This window comes from Ascoidea rubescens (assembly GCF_001661345.1).
Source record: "Ascoidea rubescens DSM 1968 unplaced genomic scaffold ASCRUscaffold_8, whole genome shotgun sequence".
Taxonomy (NCBI): Eukaryota; Fungi; Ascomycota; class Saccharomycetes; order Ascoideales; family Ascoideaceae; genus Ascoidea; species Ascoidea rubescens.
In genome coordinates, this window is record NW_017962920.1 from 442,381 (window position 1) to 463,207 (window position 20,827).

General features: G+C 32.6%; 11 protein-coding genes across 11 annotated transcripts; 5 read left to right on the top strand and 6 right to left on the bottom strand.

The window, feature by feature from the left end:
- Positions 1–145: 145 nt before the first annotated feature.
- On the top strand, positions 146–2,305 carry ASCRUDRAFT_70945 (uncharacterized protein; the record flags this gene model as incomplete). The annotated part of the gene is made up of 1 exon (XM_020191866.1): positions 146–2,305. The coding sequence occupies one exon, from the start codon at positions 146–148 to the stop codon at positions 2,303–2,305; it is 2,160 nt and encodes a 719-aa protein (XP_020046741.1).
- Positions 2,306–3,294: 989 nt separating this feature from the next.
- Positions 3,295–4,011, bottom strand: TVP38 (Tvp38p; the record flags this gene model as incomplete). Its single annotated transcript, XM_020189563.1, has 1 exon — positions 3,295–4,011. A coding segment is annotated over one exon (717 nt), but the record flags the coding sequence as incomplete, so codon positions are not given.
- A 589-nt stretch (positions 4,012–4,600) lies between these two features.
- Positions 4,601–4,948, bottom strand: MRP2 (mitochondrial 37S ribosomal protein uS14m; the record flags this gene model as incomplete). Its single annotated transcript, XM_020190659.1, has 1 exon — positions 4,601–4,948. The coding sequence occupies one exon, from the start codon at positions 4,946–4,948 to the stop codon at positions 4,601–4,603; it is 348 nt and encodes a 115-aa protein (XP_020046743.1).
- Positions 4,949–6,621: 1,673 nt separating this feature from the next.
- On the top strand, positions 6,622–7,806 carry UBP11 (ubiquitin-specific protease UBP11; the record flags this gene model as incomplete). The annotated part of the gene is made up of 1 exon (XM_020189695.1): positions 6,622–7,806. A coding segment is annotated over one exon (1,185 nt), but the record flags the coding sequence as incomplete, so codon positions are not given.
- A 153-nt stretch (positions 7,807–7,959) lies between these two features.
- Positions 7,960–9,109, bottom strand: SNF8 (ESCRT-II subunit protein SNF8). The gene has a single exon (XM_020193463.1). The coding sequence runs from the start codon at positions 8,857–8,859 to the stop codon at positions 8,086–8,088; it is 774 nt and encodes a 257-aa protein (XP_020046745.1). The 5' UTR covers positions 8,860–9,109; the 3' UTR covers positions 7,960–8,085.
- A 415-nt stretch (positions 9,110–9,524) lies between these two features.
- On the bottom strand, positions 9,525–10,271 carry ROT1 (Rot1p; the record flags this gene model as incomplete). Its single annotated transcript, XM_020190631.1, has 1 exon — positions 9,525–10,271. The coding sequence occupies one exon, from the start codon at positions 10,269–10,271 to the stop codon at positions 9,525–9,527; it is 747 nt and encodes a 248-aa protein (XP_020046746.1).
- ASCRUDRAFT_76424 (universal stress protein) lies at positions 10,225–12,334 on the top strand. The gene has a single exon (XM_020193464.1). It carries the CDS (start codon positions 10,490–10,492, stop codon positions 12,032–12,034), a length of 1,545 nt encoding a protein of 514 aa, XP_020046747.1. The 5' UTR covers positions 10,225–10,489; the 3' UTR covers positions 12,035–12,334.
- Positions 12,335–13,623: 1,289 nt separating this feature from the next.
- ASCRUDRAFT_36130 (uncharacterized protein) lies at positions 13,624–13,917 on the top strand (the record flags this gene model as incomplete). The annotated part of the gene is made up of 1 exon (XM_020190670.1): positions 13,624–13,917. A coding segment is annotated over one exon (294 nt), but the record flags the coding sequence as incomplete, so codon positions are not given.
- Positions 13,918–14,187: 270 nt separating this feature from the next.
- On the bottom strand, positions 14,188–17,673 carry RPN1 (proteasome regulatory particle base subunit RPN1). The gene has a single exon (XM_020193465.1). It carries the CDS (start codon positions 17,542–17,544, stop codon positions 14,305–14,307), a length of 3,240 nt encoding a protein of 1,079 aa, XP_020046749.1. The 5' UTR covers positions 17,545–17,673; the 3' UTR covers positions 14,188–14,304.
- A 169-nt stretch (positions 17,674–17,842) lies between these two features.
- Positions 17,843–18,639, top strand: GOS1 (Gos1p). Its single transcript, XM_020193466.1, has one exon. The coding sequence runs from the start codon at positions 17,886–17,888 to the stop codon at positions 18,570–18,572; it is 687 nt and encodes a 228-aa protein (XP_020046750.1). The 5' UTR covers positions 17,843–17,885; the 3' UTR covers positions 18,573–18,639.
- Positions 18,640–18,771: 132 nt separating this feature from the next.
- Positions 18,772–20,191, bottom strand: ASCRUDRAFT_91767 (glycoside hydrolase family 5 protein; the record flags this gene model as incomplete). The annotated part of the gene is made up of 2 exons (XM_020195088.1): positions 18,772–20,019; positions 20,071–20,191. The coding sequence occupies 2 exons, from the start codon at positions 20,189–20,191 to the stop codon at positions 18,851–18,853; spliced, it is 1,290 nt and encodes a 429-aa protein (XP_020046751.1). The 3' UTR covers positions 18,772–18,850.
- Between the last annotated feature and the right edge of the window lie 636 nt (positions 20,192–20,827).

The following is a 20,827-nucleotide window of genomic DNA, read 5'->3' on the forward strand; positions in this document are numbered from 1 at the left end:
TATTATAACCAATAGATTATCAAATACTAAAAAGCAGTAGAAAATCATAGGAAAAACGTCCTTTTTTTTGGTTTTTGGTATCCTGTATTTTTCTCACTGATTAATTTCATTTAAATTTCATTTTCGTCGTAATTTTCCCTCAACAATGTCTGTAACTGATGAATCCTTAACTGTCGGTCTAGCTGTTGGTTTGCCTGCTGGCGTTTGTTTCCTACTAATTGCCTTTTGGTGGTGGAAATCAACCAAGAAATTCTCTAGGGAAGATTCCCAATTAGATAAAGAAATCGATATTGGTGAAATCGATGGCGAATTATCCTTTGAAAATTTAAATAAATCAACAAATAACAACAACGACAATAATAACAATAACCCTATTAACAATAATAATATCAAAATAAAATCAAAAAATAAATCAAAAAATAAAATTAATTCTACAAACATTACCACTACCATTACTACTAATAACAATAGCAACTCCAATAAATCTACCACCTCATCTCCTAATAATAACAATAATGAAAAGTCATCTCACAATAACGAAATTGTTTCAATCCATACAAACCCATCACAATCTTCCATCTCTTCTCCTAAATCAAAATCAAAAATTGATAGAAGAAAGACAAAATATAGAAACTATAGAACTTACCAATCTGCTGAAACTTTGCAAAACTCTTACTCAATCAATAAAAAAACTGACTCAATTAACAACAACGATCATCAATTCTTGACCAATAAATCCTCCACTTCAAATTCCCCAATCTCTTCATCAGACTACACCTCAAATACCATCACCAACAACACCATCAACAATAACAAATCCTCCTCAAACTTATCAAACATATCCGGCGGTACTTTATTCCAAACCTATTACGACTCAGTAATCCCAATATTACCTCCGGATTCTCTACCAAATAAATCAACCCTTTCTTTAAATGATAATCTTCATAATACTTCAAATACCTCAAATACCCCAATTGAATCCCTGCCTAACTCAAAATCAAAATCAAAATCAAAATCTCTATTAAAATCAAAATCGATCAAAAACAAAATCTCTCTAGACTCTCAAAATAATAATAATACCAATAACATAAATGACACTGACCAAATTAATTCTTCAACTCTTGACGCTCATAGAAAATCAATCTTTAGATCTCGCTCCTTAAAGAAAAAATTTAAATCAAACGATGAACTAAATAATAACGATATTAATAATGACAATAGCAAGTCAAATTCTGAAAATAATAACGATTTAACCAAATCCTCCCTTCCTGTCCCCAGACTGAACTCAAAAAATATTTCCTCAGACTCCCTAATAAACTTAGACAAATCTCAACAAGAAGAATATATCAAAAATCTACATCGCTACTCAAATTCTCCATATCCTTTCGACCAGGCTTTAGGCTCTCGTAACAACAGCTTTATAGAAAGAAACAGATCCCATTCCGGCGGTAACCTCTTAGTTTTAGATCAGCAACAGCAAAAGAAAAAAAAATATCCTCCTTTGCCTCCCCATAACCCAAAATCTTTCTCAATCGATAGCAAATCAACCAATAATTCCTCAACCTTATATACCCCAACTTCAACTTCAAACTCCAATTCTCGTCAAGTAAGCGTTTCAACCACTCTCAACACTAATAATAATAATATTGTTATTAATAATAATATTAATAACAATATTAATAATAAAAACAATAAAGGTACTAAAAATAAAGACCATCAGTTGAATAACCAAAAAGGACCTGTTTTCTTTATTGAAAAAGATCACGACTTGAAAAATAATAACAAAAATGATAATGTATCCTTCTCAGACGATGATGGTCCTTTTATATCAACTGATAAATTAGATGACGGTTATATCGCTGACTTAAAAGGCTCTTCTTCTTCTTCAATTAAAAGATCAAATGCCCCAAATATCACAAATAATCAAATTAAAGCTTTTCACGAGACAAATTATCATCACGCAAATAAAGATAGCATAGATTATGAATCCTCAGCTTTATCTGATTTTTCTGTTTTATCTTCTCCAAAGATTAACAATAGTATAAATAACAATTATCTTGATTCAGATAATGACTCAATTGATAAATCGCCATTTGAAGATGAAGCTGAAATTTTAAATCGTTCATTATATTCTAAAAAATCTATAACTTTAAAATTGAGCCCGGAAAGCTTAAACAAAGCAAGATTTCTGGATATTTCAGATATAAATGAAATCGATGATAAAAATAGTCCTTCATACGATAATGAATTTACAAATTATAAAGAAAATCATAGTGATTTTATTAAAAGTTTAAGACCAAAATAATTATTAAATTAAAATTAAAATAAAAATTCATTATTCATTTCAATATTTAGATTTATTTTTTGTAATTTTTAATTTTCGTTTTTTTCGTTTCTTTTTTTTTTTATTCATTTGATTTTGCTAAAATTTATAGTATTTTTGCTCCACATTTCTTAATTGTTAAATATGGATCAAATCTTGTTTTAAAAAAATCTAATTTATTAATTATTCCATATACTTCCTATAATTCATTGTTATACGTATGGTGCCAATATCTTTTTATTTTTTTTTAATTTTTTTTCAGTGCCATAATAATTAATTTGCTTTAGAGTCGACTTGTTTTATTGTTTATTTCAATTTTTTTTTTATTTGTTTTAGTTTTTTAAGTAATTCTTAATTTCCAATTTCCTCATTTCTTAATTTAATTAATCTTATCACAATTCTTTTTAATAGGGATATCATCAATTTTAAATTCCAGACTTATAATAAAAAATATATATTATAAAATCACAAAATAAAGTAAAATAACAATAGTATAAACTGATAGAATATATATTAAAATAAAAAAAAAAGAAAAACAGATAAAAAAGCAACCTTTATAGAGAATTTTTTTTAATTTTAATATTTTAGTTCAGTTCTTAAATTTTTATAAATTATATAAGTGTATAAGTATAAGTATAAGTATAAATATAAATATAAATATAAATATAAGTGAAGTTGAATAGAATTAAAAAAAGGGTATTGAAGTGAATTGAATAGAATGAAAAGAACTAATGATACATTTGAGATTTGAGTAGAAATGAGTATGATTGAGTAGAGGATTATTTATTATTAAAATCAAAAGAAGAAGAGGAGTTTATAGTAGAGAAAGAAGAACGATGAGTTGTAGTATTTGATTGTAAATGTTGTTCGAGTAAGTCTAAAGAGTTTTGTAGATCTTGAGAATCGTTCAAGATAGAAGGATTATTTACGTAGATATTTTCAATGTCATTGTTAATAATGTTGTCGTTGATGTTGTTGCTGTTGATTAGTAGTAATTTTTTTTTAGTTTTAGTGTAAACGATTGAGATTAATAAAGAGAAGGAGGATATGGCTATGATTATAGCTAGTAGATCTAAAAATTTGGAAGAATTGTCTTCATCTGAGCCAATGTTTTTCAATTTCAAGCCTATGAATAGATGGAAGACTAGCTTTGGGGTTGTGATGGCCGAAGCTAGGAAGAATTGTAGAACAGTGATGTTTTGAATTGAGGCCAAAGCACCATTTAGTAGGGAATAAGGAAAGGGAGATATTTTGATTAGAGCTAGTAGGAGGATTTTTCTCTTTTCTTCAAGAAAGACCTGAGATAAGGCGTTGAATAGGACGTTTTTTTGAGATAGATAGAGTGAGTAGTTTTTGAAGCAGAATTTGTATATGATGAAAGCTACGGTTGAGCCTAGTACTGAGGAGGAGGCAATTAGAAACCAGCCATTTAAACCAAATAGAATGCCAGTGAGAGTAGATAGAGCAGTGTAGCCGATCATTGGAGGGAAAGAGACAAAGAACATGGCGAACCAGATGATTAAGGAAGTATGGTCATAGGATTCTAGGAAATCTGAGAGTTCGATTAGATCATTGAATAATTTTTTGTGGTAAATTAGCATCAAGGAAATGGTTGTGGTTGAGAGAATTGAAAGTATGATCAATGTGATCTTTTTATGTATTGGTTGAGAAAGGTAGTAGGATTTGAGGAGAAAGAAAAGATAGAGAATCAATGATTTGAGTGAGGTGAAAAAGAATTTGATCTTTGATAGCAGTGAGAGGTTGTTGTTCCTGTTGTTGTTAGCGGTAGGAATAGTGTGATGATTCTCAGGAGGAATGTTTGGAGTTAAGAGATTGATTGAGTCAGATTGTGAGTAGTTGTCATAATGGGCAGACAGAATAGAGTCATTGTCGAGAGCATTGAGAACAGAGGCACTGGAAGAAGCAAGACGAATGGGTTCCATGGCAACAAATGAACAACTTGTGGAGAGAATGCAAGCAGGGCAGGTGCAGGAGGTGGATTTATATATCTTTTATATATCTTTCATATATCTTACTGGTTGAATTGCTTCCACCAAAGAGGTTATTATATTTATAACGGAAAAGGGAAGTTGCCGATGAGAACGGCTCAGGAAAAGCCGACGGGTGTTGGAGGTGCGGCCGTTTTGGGCGGCGAATAGGAGCGAGGCCAAAGCTCATCAGAAGAGGAAGAGAAAGAAGAGGAAGAAAAAAAAAGAAGGAAAGGATCATTGTATTTAGACGCTATGTACAGGACTATGGACTATGGGGCAACAGCGATCACCAGGCAGCCTTGCGGACTCCAGGCAATAACCCACCCAAGGCCATTTCCCTGAATTGGATTCTGTTGATGTGGAAGTGTTTGAGGACACTTCTGGAGGTTCCTGAGACAAAGCAACGATCTTTGCAGGAGGTGATTCTGGTGTAGTGGGGCATAGAGGTGAGCTGCAACTGGGCCTCCAACCTAGCTCTGGGAGGAAGAGTGGTGTTTCGAGCAATGTACTTCAAGGCTCGAATCAAGACCTCGTGTTCGGCGCTCTGCTGGCGCTTGAAGTTGTCTCTGAGGATTCTGGTGTTGATGAAGCCCGGGGGGAGCTTCATGGGAGCAGCAAAACGGAAGTTCTTCATTTCTCACAGCACACACAGCAAACAGCAAACAGCAAACAGCACAAACAGCAAACTCAGCTCTAGCAGAGGAGAACCGGGGCTGAAAAAACACAGACACGAAAGACCGAGCAGCGCGGCGCAGCGAGGGCTTCCTCTTTGGGAAGACGATATAATGCTCTCAGCTCCAGCTCGAAAAGCTCACCTCAGCAGCGATGTCTGTGCTAGCCATGTCCCTCCCTGCTTCTGTTTCGCCTGCTGGTGCTGGTGCTGGTGCTGGTGCTATTGCTGCTGGGGTTGATGCTGCTTTATTGAACGCTGCTGCTCGCAAGGCTTCAGCCTGTCTGCACAACCTTCTCTCCATCATCAGCACCTTCGATGCTCGCCAAACCACCCACTCAATCAGATTGATCTCTTACATCCTAGACTACAAGAACAGAGGCAAAGACGACCATGCCATCTTTAAAACCAACAGCTCTCTCCATTTCTCTCGCAGCTTTATTCAATTGCGACTCTTCAACCATCTATACGCCATCTTAAACGATCCGGCCTACTCCACCATCTTGCACAACAGCACAAACAGTGACATCAATCCCACCAATTCCACCAACAATCCTATCAATGACTCTTTAATCTCATCCAATTTGAAATTGGTTCTGCTGCTACTAAATAAAATACAATCTGCCTTGTCTCATTTGATCACTCGTTTCCAAAAACACCCTTCGCTTATGGAATCAAATAACTACATCTACTACTTGATCTCTTACTATCTAATTGGTTACACTCTTATCATAAAATACATCCCAATTAACATGTCTCTCAATACACCAAGCAATACTGATTTACAGCTGTACTATCACTTGAAATCAATTTATAATGATTTTGAGTTGTTATCAGATTTTAAACTGAACATTATCGCCTTTTTTTTCCCAAATGATAATACTCATAACACTACTAATAACAACAATAATAACAGCTTTGATAATAGCAATAATAATGATATACAATTAATACAGTCCTTACCTAAAATTAACCTAAAATCTTTTTATTCCCTCTTATACCCTCCAGAATCATATCCTTCAAATTCAATTATCCCACCTCATTTAATAAATAATAATAAAAATAATAATAATAATAATAATAATAATAATAACAGTCCTTCAGACAACTCCTTCTTCTCTTCTACCTTACTCATAGACTTGAGACTAACCTCCCATTTTAATAAAAACAACCTCAATTTACCCAATTTAATCAACATTGACCCATCTTTATTTACCATCAATACAAATCCTACTCACTACTCAGACAACCCTGATAACTACATCAATAACATATCTTTCTTGGAAAATCGCTTGAAAAAATTAAACCCATCACACTACAACTTATTCATGCAAAGACCAAATTGTGACCACATAATTTACTTCACCTACAACACCTCAAATATCCATTTCACTAATCTATTGTTGTTTTTCTACAACTTACTAACTGCAACTCAATCCTCAAATCTAAAACTAAAATCTCTCCCTTTATACTTGGAAAATGGTTATGAAGGCTTCCTGGCCTACATTACTCAACTCAACTCAAACTACTATAATAAAATCAACAATCCTAATAACATTAACCCCAGCACCAACATTGACAATAATAACATTTGTGGTTTAAAAAATAATGGCAGCACCTGCTATATAAACTCAAATATTCAATGTCTTTATAACTTATCCGACTTTTCAAACATCTTCATCTCAAAATCTTACTTGAACTACATTAATCAAAACAAAAATTTCAAAATCCTTTTATCAGACTCTTTCTCTTTGCTATTTTCAAAATTGGCAAAATACTCAAAAGTCCTAATAGACCCTTCTAATTTCTTGAGAACTTGCTCAATTTTAAACCCTCACTTAAATATCCCCTACGACCAACAAGACACTCAAGAATTTCTAATGTTTTTACTAGATAGAACACACAACGAATTATCTCAAAGTGATTACATAATTAATCAATACCCCCATCTAATCAAACCAATCAACTATTTCACAAACATTTCTTCAAATAACATTGAAAGACTACAATACGATAAATGGTTCAACAACTTGATCAAAAATCAAGGTGTCTCCCCAATTAATCTATTCTTTGAAGGAAAATTCCAAAGTTCCTTGAAATGCCTAATATGCTCAAAGATTTCAAGAAATTTCTCAACCTTCTCAATACTATCACTACCAATTCCAGATATCAATTCTCGCTCAATTTATATTGAAGAATGCTTTACTGCTTTCACTGATGATGAAATCTTAACTGGTGATAACGCTTGGGCTTGTCCTAATTGTAAATCACTAAATAATGATAACAACACCGACAATAACATTGATAACAACAACAACAACAACAGCAGCACCACTAACGATAATAATGAAACTAAATCCTCTATATTTAAGTTTATATCAAAAAGAGAAAAAATAAAAGGAAAAACGAAAGAAAAAGATAAAGATAAAAAAAAAGATAAAAAAGATAAAAGAGACTCAATTAAACCCACAAATGTTAAAATGAAAGCTATAAAATCTCTTAAATTTATTGATCTACCAAAATTGTTAATCATCCATTTATCAAGATTTTCATTCAAACATGACGTGATTAAAAATAATTCATACATTAACTTCCCATTGATTCTAAAATTAAAAATTAATGATGAAATAATATCTTATAAATTAAATAGTTTCATCAATCATGATGGTAACTTGAAAAGTGGCCATTATACCTCTATTATTCATAAAAAAAATAATTGGTATCATTGCGATGATTGGAACGTCTATCTAGTGAGATTACCGATTAATAAGAATGGCTATATAAAGAGTAATTTAGTTTATGTTATTTACTATGAAAGAATTCTGTAATTTTTTTTAAAAAGGATTTCAACCAAAATCAATCTAATTATTAATTGTTTTTTTTTGTTTTAATATATTATTACTCTGTTAACTTATCTAATTTCTTATCCTTTTATCCTTTTTATCCTTTTTTTATAGATTTTTTTTTCTTTTGTGCATTTGTTGGAAATATTTTTTATTTTTTTATTGTTTTTTTATTGTTATTTTTTTGCTTTTTAGGGAATAATGAATAATAATCATTGATGAATAATAAACCAGTTGAGCTTTGAAATCATGTGTAGACTAAATCCAAGAAGGATCCCAATAAGCAGTTTGATCGTTATCATCTTGAGTATCGATCCATAAGAACCCCTTTTCCACCATTGAATTTAACACTTGTTGAGATCGTAATCTTGACCATTTAAAGTTGTCCATTAATATTCTCACAGTCACAAATTTAATGATTTTACAAATAACCAAAATTTGATTTTGATCACTGTTTAGTTCTATTGACAGAGAAGAAATTAAATTCTCATTGCCATTATTAATAATTTTGAAATTTGGGTTTAATATTTTAATTTTATTGATTGATATTATAATATCATTTTCGACCAAGTTTTCAATTTTGTTTGGATTGCTTGGATCATTTAAGTAGTTTAATAAATTTTTAATTGAGATCAAACCACCATTTAGATTTGAAGTTTGTCTGCAAATTTCTATAATTTTAACGGATAGTTCATTATAGAATTCTTCATCATTATCATTAAGGATTAAATTTGACCATAAATTTTTCTTTTGATGGGTATTAGTGTTGGTGGTAGTGGTGGTTTTAACTGATATGCTTGCAGCCAATGGATCAACACCAATTGATAGGCATAATTTATAAAAATTTCTTGAAAAATCGGGATTATTTTTGATTTCGTTATTGTACTTTTTGGCAAAGTTGATTAGATTTTCTTGAAATAGTTTCAATTGATCAGATAGCAAATTTGATTGTTGTTGGATGAGTTGGGAGCTTATTTTAGAGAATTCGTCCTCATTGTTTTGAAAACTCGCTAGACCTAATTTTCTGTTCATTATTTGAAAATGGAAATAAGATGATGGCTTATAAGAGTGGTTTATAAAAATATTTATCAAGTTGATGTAGAAACTTGATAGGAATAAAACTAGAGAAAATATTAAGATTGCGATCATGGATGAATTTAAGTTCTTTTGAAGGTGGTAACGGGAGAAAGTAAAGATACATTGAATTGATAAAATCTACATAAGGTATGATAAATAGAGAAATTTAAAAGAAAAATGAAAAGTAATTTTGAGAATTAAAAGCGCCAAAAAAAAAAACAGAAAAAAGGGTTGTTTGTAAAGGACTAAAAAAGTATAAATAAAGAAATAAAGAAAAATAAATGGAAAAAAATTTATAACCGAAGTAAGGAAATAAAAGTGGTAAGTATATAGCGAGATAGAAAATAGTGTAAATAACCAAATACAAAAGTAGTAGATAAAATTTTATAGAAGGAAAAATAAAGTATAAGTAGATACTGGATATGGAATAACAGATATTAAGTAGTAGGCAATTCATAATCAACAAATAATAAATGACAAATGATAAATAATGGTAAAGAGATAGATAGTAGGCTTTTATGCTTTGTTTTTTTTATGTTTTATGTTTTTATTTTTTTTTCTTTAAAAATAGAATAGTTATTAATAAGTTACTTTCAATGAGTAAACATTCTTGACACGAATTAAAAAAAAGCATAACAAAAACCACCTAAACTGAAGATACCAAGTGCAACGTACCATAAAGAATCGAATCTATCTTCATTAGATTTTCTGAGATGTGGTAACTTTTGTTTAATTTCCAAGCTCCTTCTGACTCTTTTTCTTAAACTGGTTTCGGTTTCAGTTGCAATATCAGTATCCTGTGAATTTGTAGGATTAAGGACTTGGGTTGGTAGCATCATTGGAGGTTTGTAGGCCAAATACAAGGGTTGGATTGGAGCACCGTCGAACTGATACAATTGCAATTTATACTGACCATGGTAATCATCGATGCTTAAGGTATAAGCTTTAAAAAGTTCAGATTGGATATATCTTGAGTAAATAGAGACACCACCATCGTCGCAAGGAGCACTTAGTAATTGTCTACCATCACTTTCAAAGGGCATTAAAGATAACGAACCATTTGACAAGATTTCATATCGGCCATGTTGAAATTGTAGGACAGCAGTTGGACACGAGTGGTTTCGAGAATTGGCAGTGACGATATAAAGAGCCTCTTCCCAGTAACCATCAGAAGTGAAACTGTAGGATCTTCCAGGCAAAGCAGGTTCAATGAGCAATTCATCAACAGGGTCGAAAAACCCTGGACCGGTAAAGACAGTGTTGGATTTGGAGGACCAGGTACCCTCAAGAGAGATCTCCTCTGCGTAGGCCTGAAAGAAGAGGAAAAGAAAAACAGCGAAACCAACAATAGCAGCTTTGGACAGCATATTTGAGTGAACAGCGATTGGAGAGGAAGCAGAGAAAGAAGAAGAAGCAGAAGAAGAAAGCTAAACGCCAGCTCTGAGTCTGTCCACACGTGACTAAGCAGCACCTCCACAAAGAAGGCGTTGAAGGAGCTGGAGAAGGAGAAGAAACTGATTCTGGAGCAGTCGCTGAGGAAGTGGTGGAAGCAGTGGTAAGAGCAGCTAGTGGAAGGTGTTAGAAGATGCCATCAACGTATCCTTATTCGTTGGAGTCTGCGTTGGCAGACGAGGTGGAAAACGTCCTTGGGGGATTGGATCCATCGCCCAGTCGAGGTCGCTTGAGCAATTCGATATCGAATCAAACCTATCGATCCCTCTCCAGGGGAAGAACAGCCAGTGTTTATGATGAGGTTCCCAAGGAGTACAGTGCCAGTCGAGGCAGAAAGGACACCAACTTAAAATGGTCCATTTTGAAACATGATCCCTCAGAGAGAATCATTGGCGCTAACGATGGTAACAGTAACAGCAAGAAGAACATTTCTATTGAGCAGAGTGATGAAGAGCAGATCAGTGATACCGATAAGGAGTTTGAATACAATGATGGAGATGCTATATTGCCCAATTATGTTTCATTTTTCCCTAATGATTATAGCAATTCCAATCAAGTCAAGACGCCATCTCAATCTCTATTTCAAACCCAAGCATTTTCGAAATTATCTAATGAAGACATGTTGAGCAATGCATTAAGCAACAATAAGCCGGTGGTGAAGACATCGTTGGACAAAGTTAAAGAAGCGATGAATTATGGAGATAATATTGCGACGTTAGAGGCAATTGAAAATGCAAGACAAACTGATTCTCCGATTCCAAAGGATCTCGAGGAGAAATTCGGCAGCCTAAATTTAAGTCTTCCCAATGAAAAGACCAAAAATGAAAAGTTGAAACCATATACTTTATATAAGAAATCAATAACAGATCCCATGAATTCATTAATTAAAGATGATGATTTTCAAGTTCCATATACATTAGATAGTGATCACAAATCGGATAAACACATTATAGAAGCATTGAATGAAAATATAAAGATATCAGAAATCAATTCTAATTTAGAGAATTCTCGATGTATTAGAACAATAACCCGAGGAGATTTCTTTAATAAGATATCGATTTATAAGAAACCAAAGACCTTCTTATTATGCATGGACTTTTCTCCCGAATCTAAATATGCCTTAGAATGGACAATTGGAACAGTACTAGTTGATGGTGGAGTTTTATTGATCTTATATGTGATTGAAGACAATAAATTTATTTCGCCAGATAATAATATTAACAATATCAATAATACTAATACTAATGATAGTAGCAATAGCAACAACGATAATACTAACAATAATAATACCATAGGTGAAGAACAGTTGAAGGAAATTAAAGAACAAGAAACTGCAAGAATAAATGGGGTCAGGAATCTAAGTGAAGATGCATTAAGTTTGATCAAGTCTACAAAATTACAAGTACATATAGTCGTTGAAGCAATCCACCATCCAATTCCAAGACACTTGGTGATGGAAGTAATTGATCACATTCAACCAACGCTAGTTATCGTTGGCTCTAGAGGAAAACAGGCTATCAAAGGCGTAACATTGGGATCGTTGTCCAACTATTTGGTCAACAACAGCTCTGTACCCATTATGGTTGTTCGAAGGAAGGTCAAGCGAGTCACCAAGAAGAAAACGACCAGCAACAACATCGAGCATGTCCAGAGCTTGAAGTTGGCGAAGGTTGACTAGTCTTGCAAGTATCGTTCAAAGTATTGCTTTTCATATTGTTTTTCTCGTCTTTATAGTACAAATTCACATCAATCGAAAACCGCAACTTGAACCGTCGATTACCGCCGTGCATGGTAAAATCACGTACACGATCACGTACACGATCATTTGCTGCGAAACGGACGCCCACCACCGCTGACAGTCCGTCATCTTTGGCATCTTCGGCGTCCGTATTTTGTTCGTTTGTTCGTTTTTCCTTGGTGGTTTTTTCACCATTTCTACTATCTTTTGAAGTCTTTTCACCTCTTTCGCCTCTTCCACCATCGACCTTTCTTGCTCTGCCTTTTCTAGAATCTTTGCTGCGCCGCCTCTGCTTCTCTGTTCAAATGGATTACGCCTTTTCTAACTACTACGACTTCAATTTCAATTCCCAGATTTCCTCTCCAAACAACAACGACTCCAATGCTCCCAATTCCACTAAATCTCTAAATGATCTCTCCAACGCTAGCAATAACCTTAACAGTTTCTGGGATTCCTATATCAATGAAAACGATCACCAAAATACTCTTCAAAATCAAGAAAACCAACAGATCCACGAATTATCTACTCAAAATTTAGAGCTAATGAACAATAATACAAACAGCAATTTTGTTGCTAATTTAAATTTTGATAATAATTTGTACAATTTTAATAATACTAATACTAATAACAATACCAATACTAATACCAATACCAATACAAACACTAATAATAACACTAATAATAACACTTCTACTAATGATTTTCAAATTGCTCCACCTTTTTCAACTTCAATTTCAAGTTCCAATAGTCCCTTCAATGACAATAATATCACCAATAATAGATTAAATCAAGAGCAATCTTTGACCCTACTTAATAATAATATTAATGACATCTCCTCTGAAATTATTTCAATAAAACGAGAATTACAAGACTCAAATATAATCAACTCGCAAGATCCTTTTGATAATATCATCAACTTATCATCTACTGTTAATGCTAATGCTAATGCTAATGTTAATGTTAATGTTAATGCTAATACAAATATTGCCAATAACAATAACAACACAACTTTTAATTCCCCTTTTAATACAAACACAATTACAAACACTAATAATAAAAAAAGAAGAAAAGATAGTTTGCAATCAAATAATTCAAATAACAACTTCATCAACAATGAATCAAATACTGCTGCAAAGAAAAAAGCCCAAAATAGAGCTGCTCAAAAGGCTTTCAGAGAAAGGAAAGAATTAAAACTAAAAGATTTACAACAAAAATTAACTAAAAGCGAAGAAGAAAAAGCAATCCTTCTCAATAAATTAGAAGTCCTAAAAAGAAAAAACATCATCATATCAACTGAAAATAAATTACTATTATCTTCAAATAACAAAGATTTTAATAACTCCGATAACAATACTAATAATAATACTAATACTAATACCAATAACAACAATAATAATAACAATAATAACAATAATTTTCCAAATAATGCCAACAATAACAACAATTTTTTTAGTAATTTGATACTAGATTTCACCTTTCCTGAAGTTCTCCCCAATAAATGTCTTGATTCACTTAAAAAATCAGCTGCTTCGGACTCAAATTCTCCTATAGTTCATGATAACTTGTCTTTATCAAAAAATAATAAATTAATCTACAACTCAATCGATGGTTCCGAAAAGTTATTAAGTATCGCTGCTGTTTGGGACTATTTAATTCAATTCGAAACTCTAAATTCGGATATCTTAAATAATCAATTAAATTTAGATTTAGATTTCTTACAAATTATAAATAATTTAAAAGGTAACGAAAAATGTTATGGTTTAGGCCCTGCTTATCCATTATCAAAAATCAATCAAACTATTGTTGCCTACTTAAATAACTAATCTCTGTGATTTATAATTATTTTGTAGTCAAATGAATTTTTCCTACTTTGATTTAATTCACTTTAATTTAATTTAATCTAATTTAATTTTTCTTTGTTGTGATACCTTATTTTTATTTAATTTTATTTTATTTCATCCTATGACTTTTGTTTTATTGGTTTTACTTTATTTTACTTTGCCTCAATTACAACCACATTTACAGCCACATTTACAGCCACATTTATAAACATGTTTACGTTTACATTTACATTTACTTTAACTTTTAATTCAGTATTTTGGTTTTTTTTCAATCTATTGTTTATATTATATAAGTTGTTTTGTATTAAAAAAATTATACGATTAAAATTGTGAAAAAAAGACTATATCAAAAAACATTTATTTCTTTCTTCAATTTTTAGCTTCAATATCAAGGTAATCTGGATTCTTCTTCAATATAATAACTCCCTCCAATGAGCTTGCAAGACTAATGTATTCATCATTTTCTAATTCAGCTCTTTCTCCAGCTCCTAATAAAACTGGTGTAGAATGTGTCACCCATCCAGTAATAGTTTTGGGTTTACCAGCTTGTCCAACGACATCGACAGCTTGTCCAACTCTAACACTGACTTCAATTGGTTTTAAATCTTCATCTACTGTAATCAACATTCTTGGATGTATTGAAACATTCAAATAATATAATAAATAGTGAGCATTACCCAAAATAAAAGTCTTTGGATTTAATAGTAAAACATTAGCAATTAATAACCCTGCTAATTGAACTTTGGATACAACCTGTCTATCTGAATGAAATGGGTTGAGTGTTAATGTTCCTTTACCTAAATGAAGTAACCCCTGTGCGATTCTAACCATAAATAAACAATTGGGTTCTCTTGAATAATAACTGGCTAATTGTCTTAGCAATTGTGCTAGTCTAGCATTATTGGTTCCTGATCCGACTACACCCATAGAGAAAATTGCATTTGCTGCAACATCTGAATCTGGATCATGAGAATATCTTGACAATGTATCATAAATATTCATTTGAGGATTAGAAACAGAAACTAATCCCATTGCTAATGGAACTGCTCTTTTGATTGTATCATTACCATAATGCATCAAGTGCCCAAAATGACGTAATGACATTTCTTGTCCAATATCTTCACCCATTGCAAGGATTGCAAGGCCTAGAACTGCATATGCTTGATAAGTGGTGTCTTCTTCTTCTTCATCATCCTCTTCATCCTCATCTTTTTCTTCCTTTTCTTTTTCTTCAGTTTCTTCTGGTAAGACTTCTTCCATCACTGCATCTTCATCAACATCAACTAAATCAGGTTTTTTACCCTTTTTAGCATCATCAGTTTCAGTTTCAGTTTCAATTTCAATTTCGCCTTCACCTTCGCCTTCAGCTTCCAGCTTATCCTTTTTGGGGAAATTGATGCACATATTTAATAATTTTTGAATTTCCAACACATTGCCTGTTCCTGCAAAGGCACATACAGTGATTAAAATTTCAGTTGCCTTTCCAATTGGATGATCAACAGCTTTCAAACTTTCACATGCAACATCGATTTGATCGTATAATCCAACGAATAATAAGGCTAAACCTAATGACATTAATTGAGCAAAACTATCATTAAAATCTTTATTTGGTCTTTCAATAAAGGTTGATAAAATTGTTTGGGCAATATCTGGGTTACCAGTTCCCACAAAAACTAAACCTAATGATAATGTAGCCAAGGACACAATTTCAATTGAAGCAGATTCATCACTAATAATTGGTAATAAAAGTTCCAAAACACTTTGGTTTTCATGACCAGCAAATGAGATACCCAAACTAATTATAGAAGCAATTCTTAATAATCTTGAATTGTTAGTGACGTAATTTTCAACTAAATAAAAAGAGGTGAGAACTTCATCATAAATTCCAGTATTGACAAGACCAATACCGAGTAAAGCACCGGCTTTGATTTCTTCTTCAGTTGATTCTAAAAATTTATCCAACTCTTGTAAACCAACAGATGAAGACCATTGGAAAACAGCACCTAAACTAGCAGCAACAGATAGCATTCCAGTATCTTTAGTTTTATAAATCCAAGCCATAGCATTTTCTTGACTTATTAATTTATCGTTACAAAATCCGCAATTGAGATAGGAGTTGACAAAACTTGCAGCTAAACTTTGTTTGGCAGAATCAGTAGAAGTTTCCATATAGCCGTTCTTTGATTCTAAATGAGATTTGTAAATATCCTCGGGGATTTTAGGTTCTAGTAGGTTTAATTTTAATGTTAGATAGGTGAAATATTCGTTTAATTTTAGATTTGATATACAAACTTCAACGTCAGGATTTACTTCTTCAACAATATCATCTTCAGCTATATCTTGATCTTGTTCTTGATCCTGATCTACTTCACCTTGTTCTTTGGATTCATCCTTTTCTATTGAAATATCGTTTTCAGCGTCATCTTCATCTTCATCTTCATCTTCAATGTCATCGTCTTTTGATTCAATTAATTGGAAAGCAGGATTTTGTTTTGCTAAAATAAAACCCAATTGTTTTGAAGTGGCCAAGTCATTTGAGCGAGAGAAAATATTTCTGATTAATGAATCATCACCGATTTTGAGTGCTAATGGAAGAGCTTTAGTCAATTGATCTTGAGAGAGATAAATTTCACAAACAGTTTGTAAGAAAGAGACGTCATCAAATGGAGGCAAATATGGAACACAACTAGCCATGTATAAGCAAACTCTGGAATAAGTATTTTTGTCAACAAATCTTGGGAGATCTTTGATGGAGTCAATTTCTAATAATAAGTCAACAGCGTCAGCTTCAGCGTTATGTTTTAGGAAAAAGGGAACAATTTCAAAGGCCAATTGTTTCAAATCAGCGATTTTAACTCCAGATAAGACTTTTATTTTTACTTCCTCATCGTCGGCTTTGGGTTTATCAGATTTTTGGTTATCTTTTTCTTTATCAGCGGAGTTACTATCTGATGGAGAATTATCCTTTTTGCTAGACTTAGATTCATCGGTCTTTAATTCAGTTGAAGTTGAGTCTTTAGATGCAGTATCTAGTTTTTCAGCAACATTGTTGTCTGAAAGAACTAGAGCAGTAACTTCTTCAGGCTTTAAGCCATTTTCGAGTTCTAGTAAGGGAATGTAAAGTAGACCGATTTCTAAAGCCAAATGACGAACGTAGTCATGGCCCATTTCACTTATATCGGGTTCATTGGACAATAATCTGTACTTTAAACAATCAAGGTTACCTTCATCAGAGTAAGTCATTCCCAATACCGATAGGATATCAGCCAATTTCGATTTCAAAACTGGGTCTTGCCATTTGTCGTATAAATTGCATAAGAGAGGATAATGGGGTCTTAAGAATTTCAAAGGTTTAGGAACAGCAGTCATTGAGCTTGTGGATTCTTTAATAAAGACTTTCAACTTCGACAAAGAGGCCTCATACAACAAGGAATCAGACTCATTAAGTCTCTCAACCAACATCTCTAGATCAGACTTTAATTGCTGGTCTTCTTCACTTAATTCCTCTTCTTCTTGCTTCTTCTTTTTGCCTGATTTGACATTTTGTTTAGCATCTTTAGTGGCGTCGGGCACGACTTTTTTCTGAGGGAGCTGATCTTTGGAGGACATTTCGGACAAGGAAAGCAGTATGGGGAGCCACCAGTAGCAGTGATGTGTTTCAATTGGTTCAAGCTCGCTAGCTAGATGGTTGATCTGAAGGATTGATCTCTTGCAGCTGAATCAAAGAGCCAGTTGGAGGTAGTGGTAGCTCTGTTGGAACAGCTTGGAGGCAAATCCAACGAGTTTTTCAGCGCCAACCGGAACACGTGCGTAGAGACATCCGACCCCGCCGGAAGTGCTTTGATCTGACAGCTCTTCACTCCATCGCCTTGAGGACAAGCTCTGAAGAAGCCTCTGAAGAAGCCTTTGCACAAGAAGAAATCTCTCCACCAGCTTTATACTCATCAACCATGTCTTCCACTACACTGACGTTTGTGGGAGTTCGTTCCCAGGCACTTGCATTTGAAAACCAGACCTTGAAGCTTCTCACCAGCTATTCCTCGTTTGCTCAGTCTCCCACTGCACATCCAACCCAGAAGGAGCTAGCCTTGGAGAAGGAGATCGCCAATTTGCTCAAACAAAGAGACGCAACTGTTGAGAATTTGAACAATTTTGAGAAATTCGAGAACTTGGTTCCTTCCAGATCACAACAGTTGCAACGACACAACGAGGTTCTACAGGAAAATTACAGGGATTTCAATAATATCAAACTCTCTATCAAACAAGAAAGAGAGAGAATCAATTTGCTAATAAGTGTTAGGTCCGATATCGAGGCCCATAAAAGAAGAAACAACGATACCTCCAGTAACCAGTTTTTAAATGACGAAAACGACTACATCAACAATGAACGAGAGAGGGCAGACAATGCCAATTCAATAGCCGACAGATTACTAGCCCAGGCCTATGAAACAAGAAGTGAATTTCAAAGACAGAGAAGTGTACTCTCTGGGGTCAACAAGAAAATGTTTTCAGTATTGTCTACTATACCAGGCATAAATGTTTTGCTAGGTAAAATCAACACTAGGAGGAAAAGAGATGCCATTATTATAGCTTCGTTAATATCAGTTTGTATAATTCTTATATGGCTCACAAGCTAGAACATGTATCAATGGATCGGAATTTTTCACTTTTAATCTAGTGCAATCAACTCTATGAGGATCGACCTAATCTATTTAATTCTATTTTATCCTATTTTATCTTAATTTTATCTTAATTTTATCTTGATTTTATCTCAATTTTATTTAATTCTATTTAAATATAATATCAAATTAACTTGAAAAATAAAAAATAAAAAATAAAAAATAAAAAATAAAACAATAAAAAAAACAACCATAATTGTACAATAGTTTATAAAGGGGTTTGTTTTTTTAATTATCTAATATCCACATTGATTAGGATAATTACGACTCTCTAATGGTTGAGGGAATAATCCATATTCTGTTAGTTTTTTAAAGTCCCATTCAATTGATGACTCAGTTTTATAGCACCAAAAGATCCATCCTGCTCGAATTTGAAAAGCATCTAATTGAGCTTCAATATATTTTCTTGTTGCAATTTTTTTATTGCTGCTCCAATAGTTAATATCATCAATATTCTCACAAGAACCAATGGGATTCGAGACTAAAAACGTTCCGTCGTATCTTGCACCTCTACCAACTCCATTAAGCCATTTTGTACAATCAGTTAATGCTCCAGACCATTCACCAGCTACTGTCCAATGGTATTCATCTTGAATTTGTCTTCCAAGATTGCATGCAAACGAAATATGTTCATCATCACTTCTTAATAGTTCACCTTCAGAGAAAACTTGATAGAAATGATGGTCAAGTACGACTCCCCAAAAGCCACTATCAAGAACCATAAAATTTGACCAATAACCCAAAGGTTGAAATGCATCATGAATTATTATATTATTGGTTGAAACATTTCGTAGTTGATCATATCCATCGAGATAAAACTGTTTGATTTTATCCATGTCCAATGAAGGACCCAAGGGTTCATTTAATAGCTCAATTCCAATAATGGTATCTTTATAATCATCACCACCGTATTTATTCATAATGTAATCTAACACCTGTAAAGTGACTAGAAGATTATTGCCATTTTGCCAACCTAAATAATCTCTTTTACCGGAATTATCGAACCCATTTTGAGAGCCTGGAGCACCATGTAAATCTATCCAGACCTTTAAATTATTTTCTTTTGACCATTCAATCGCTTTATCCAAGTAATATTCTTGACCTTGAACATATGGATCGTTGTCTAATAGTTGAAAAGCCCAGTATCCAATTGGAATTCGAACTGTGTTTAATCCATAAGAAGCAATGTCTTTAAAATCTTGCTTAGTATAAAAAGTAGCCCAATGCTCGGATAATCTGTCATAAGCTTCTTCTTTTCCTAAATATTTTGTATAATAATATTCATCAACAGGAACATCATTCTTATTATTATCATCATCGGCACTGAGCACTTCAAAAAGCGAAGGTGTGATATAAGGTTCTAAAAGAAACCATCCTCCCAAATTAACACCTTTAATTTTATTTTCTGGAAGGGCATAATTATAGGATCTTCTCATAAATTTAAGATTATCTTCACTTCTTTTGATGTTTGAAATCTCATAAGTTATATCATTTGCTAATAACCTAATAGAAAAAATTGAATTAAACAAGAAAAAAGCAATAAATAAAAAGCAGTGAAGTTTAGACATGATAGCCATTTTTCTTTAAAAGCAATTGATAATTTTAATTTGATTGTTTTATATAGATATTATTTTATTCTATTCTATTTTATTTTATTTTATTTTATTTTATTTTATTTTATTTTATAATTATTTATAATATGATTGGTTTTAAAGGCAAAGGATTTCAATAGACTCAAATGTAAAGAAGTCTCTATTATAGGTTTTAGCTATGTCTGGTGTGTGATTTGGTTTTGTGTTGTTTCAAAGCGAATGAAGTGATTACAATATTAAATCTTTTAGCAAAAAATATAATTATTTAAACTAAAGCTTTGATATTCAAGATCTCAAAAGGTCACAGTTAAAAATAAAATTAAATAAAAAAAAAAATCAATTCAGAGTGTGAATAAAGATTCCACAAGAATATTTGAAATAGAATAACCTCTTTTATACAAGATGAAGAAGAAAAAAAACTTGTTTTTTATTGGGAAATCACATTTATATATTCAAATGAGAAAAAGAAACAAAAATACAGAATAAGCACATTAAAAATATCAAAAGATACAAATTGACTGTCAAATGAAAAATATTATAGCGTTATTGGGATTTTATTATAGAAAATTTTGACCTGAAATGGAAAAGACATGTAGATAATAGAGTTTTAGCTTAAGGTTG

What these genes read in the sequence shown, in the direction of transcription:
- SNF8 (XM_020193463.1), bottom strand. Translation starts at nt 8,859, where the DNA reads ATGAACAGAAAATTAGGTCTAGCGAGTTTTCAAAACAATGAGGACGAA.
- ASCRUDRAFT_76424 (XM_020193464.1), top strand. Translation starts at nt 10,490, where the DNA reads ATGCCATCAACGTATCCTTATTCGTTGGAGTCTGCGTTGGCAGACGAG.
- RPN1 (XM_020193465.1), bottom strand. Translation starts at nt 17,544, where the DNA reads ATGTCCTCCAAAGATCAGCTCCCTCAGAAAAAAGTCGTGCCCGACGCC.
- GOS1 (XM_020193466.1), top strand. Translation starts at nt 17,886, where the DNA reads ATGTCTTCCACTACACTGACGTTTGTGGGAGTTCGTTCCCAGGCACTT.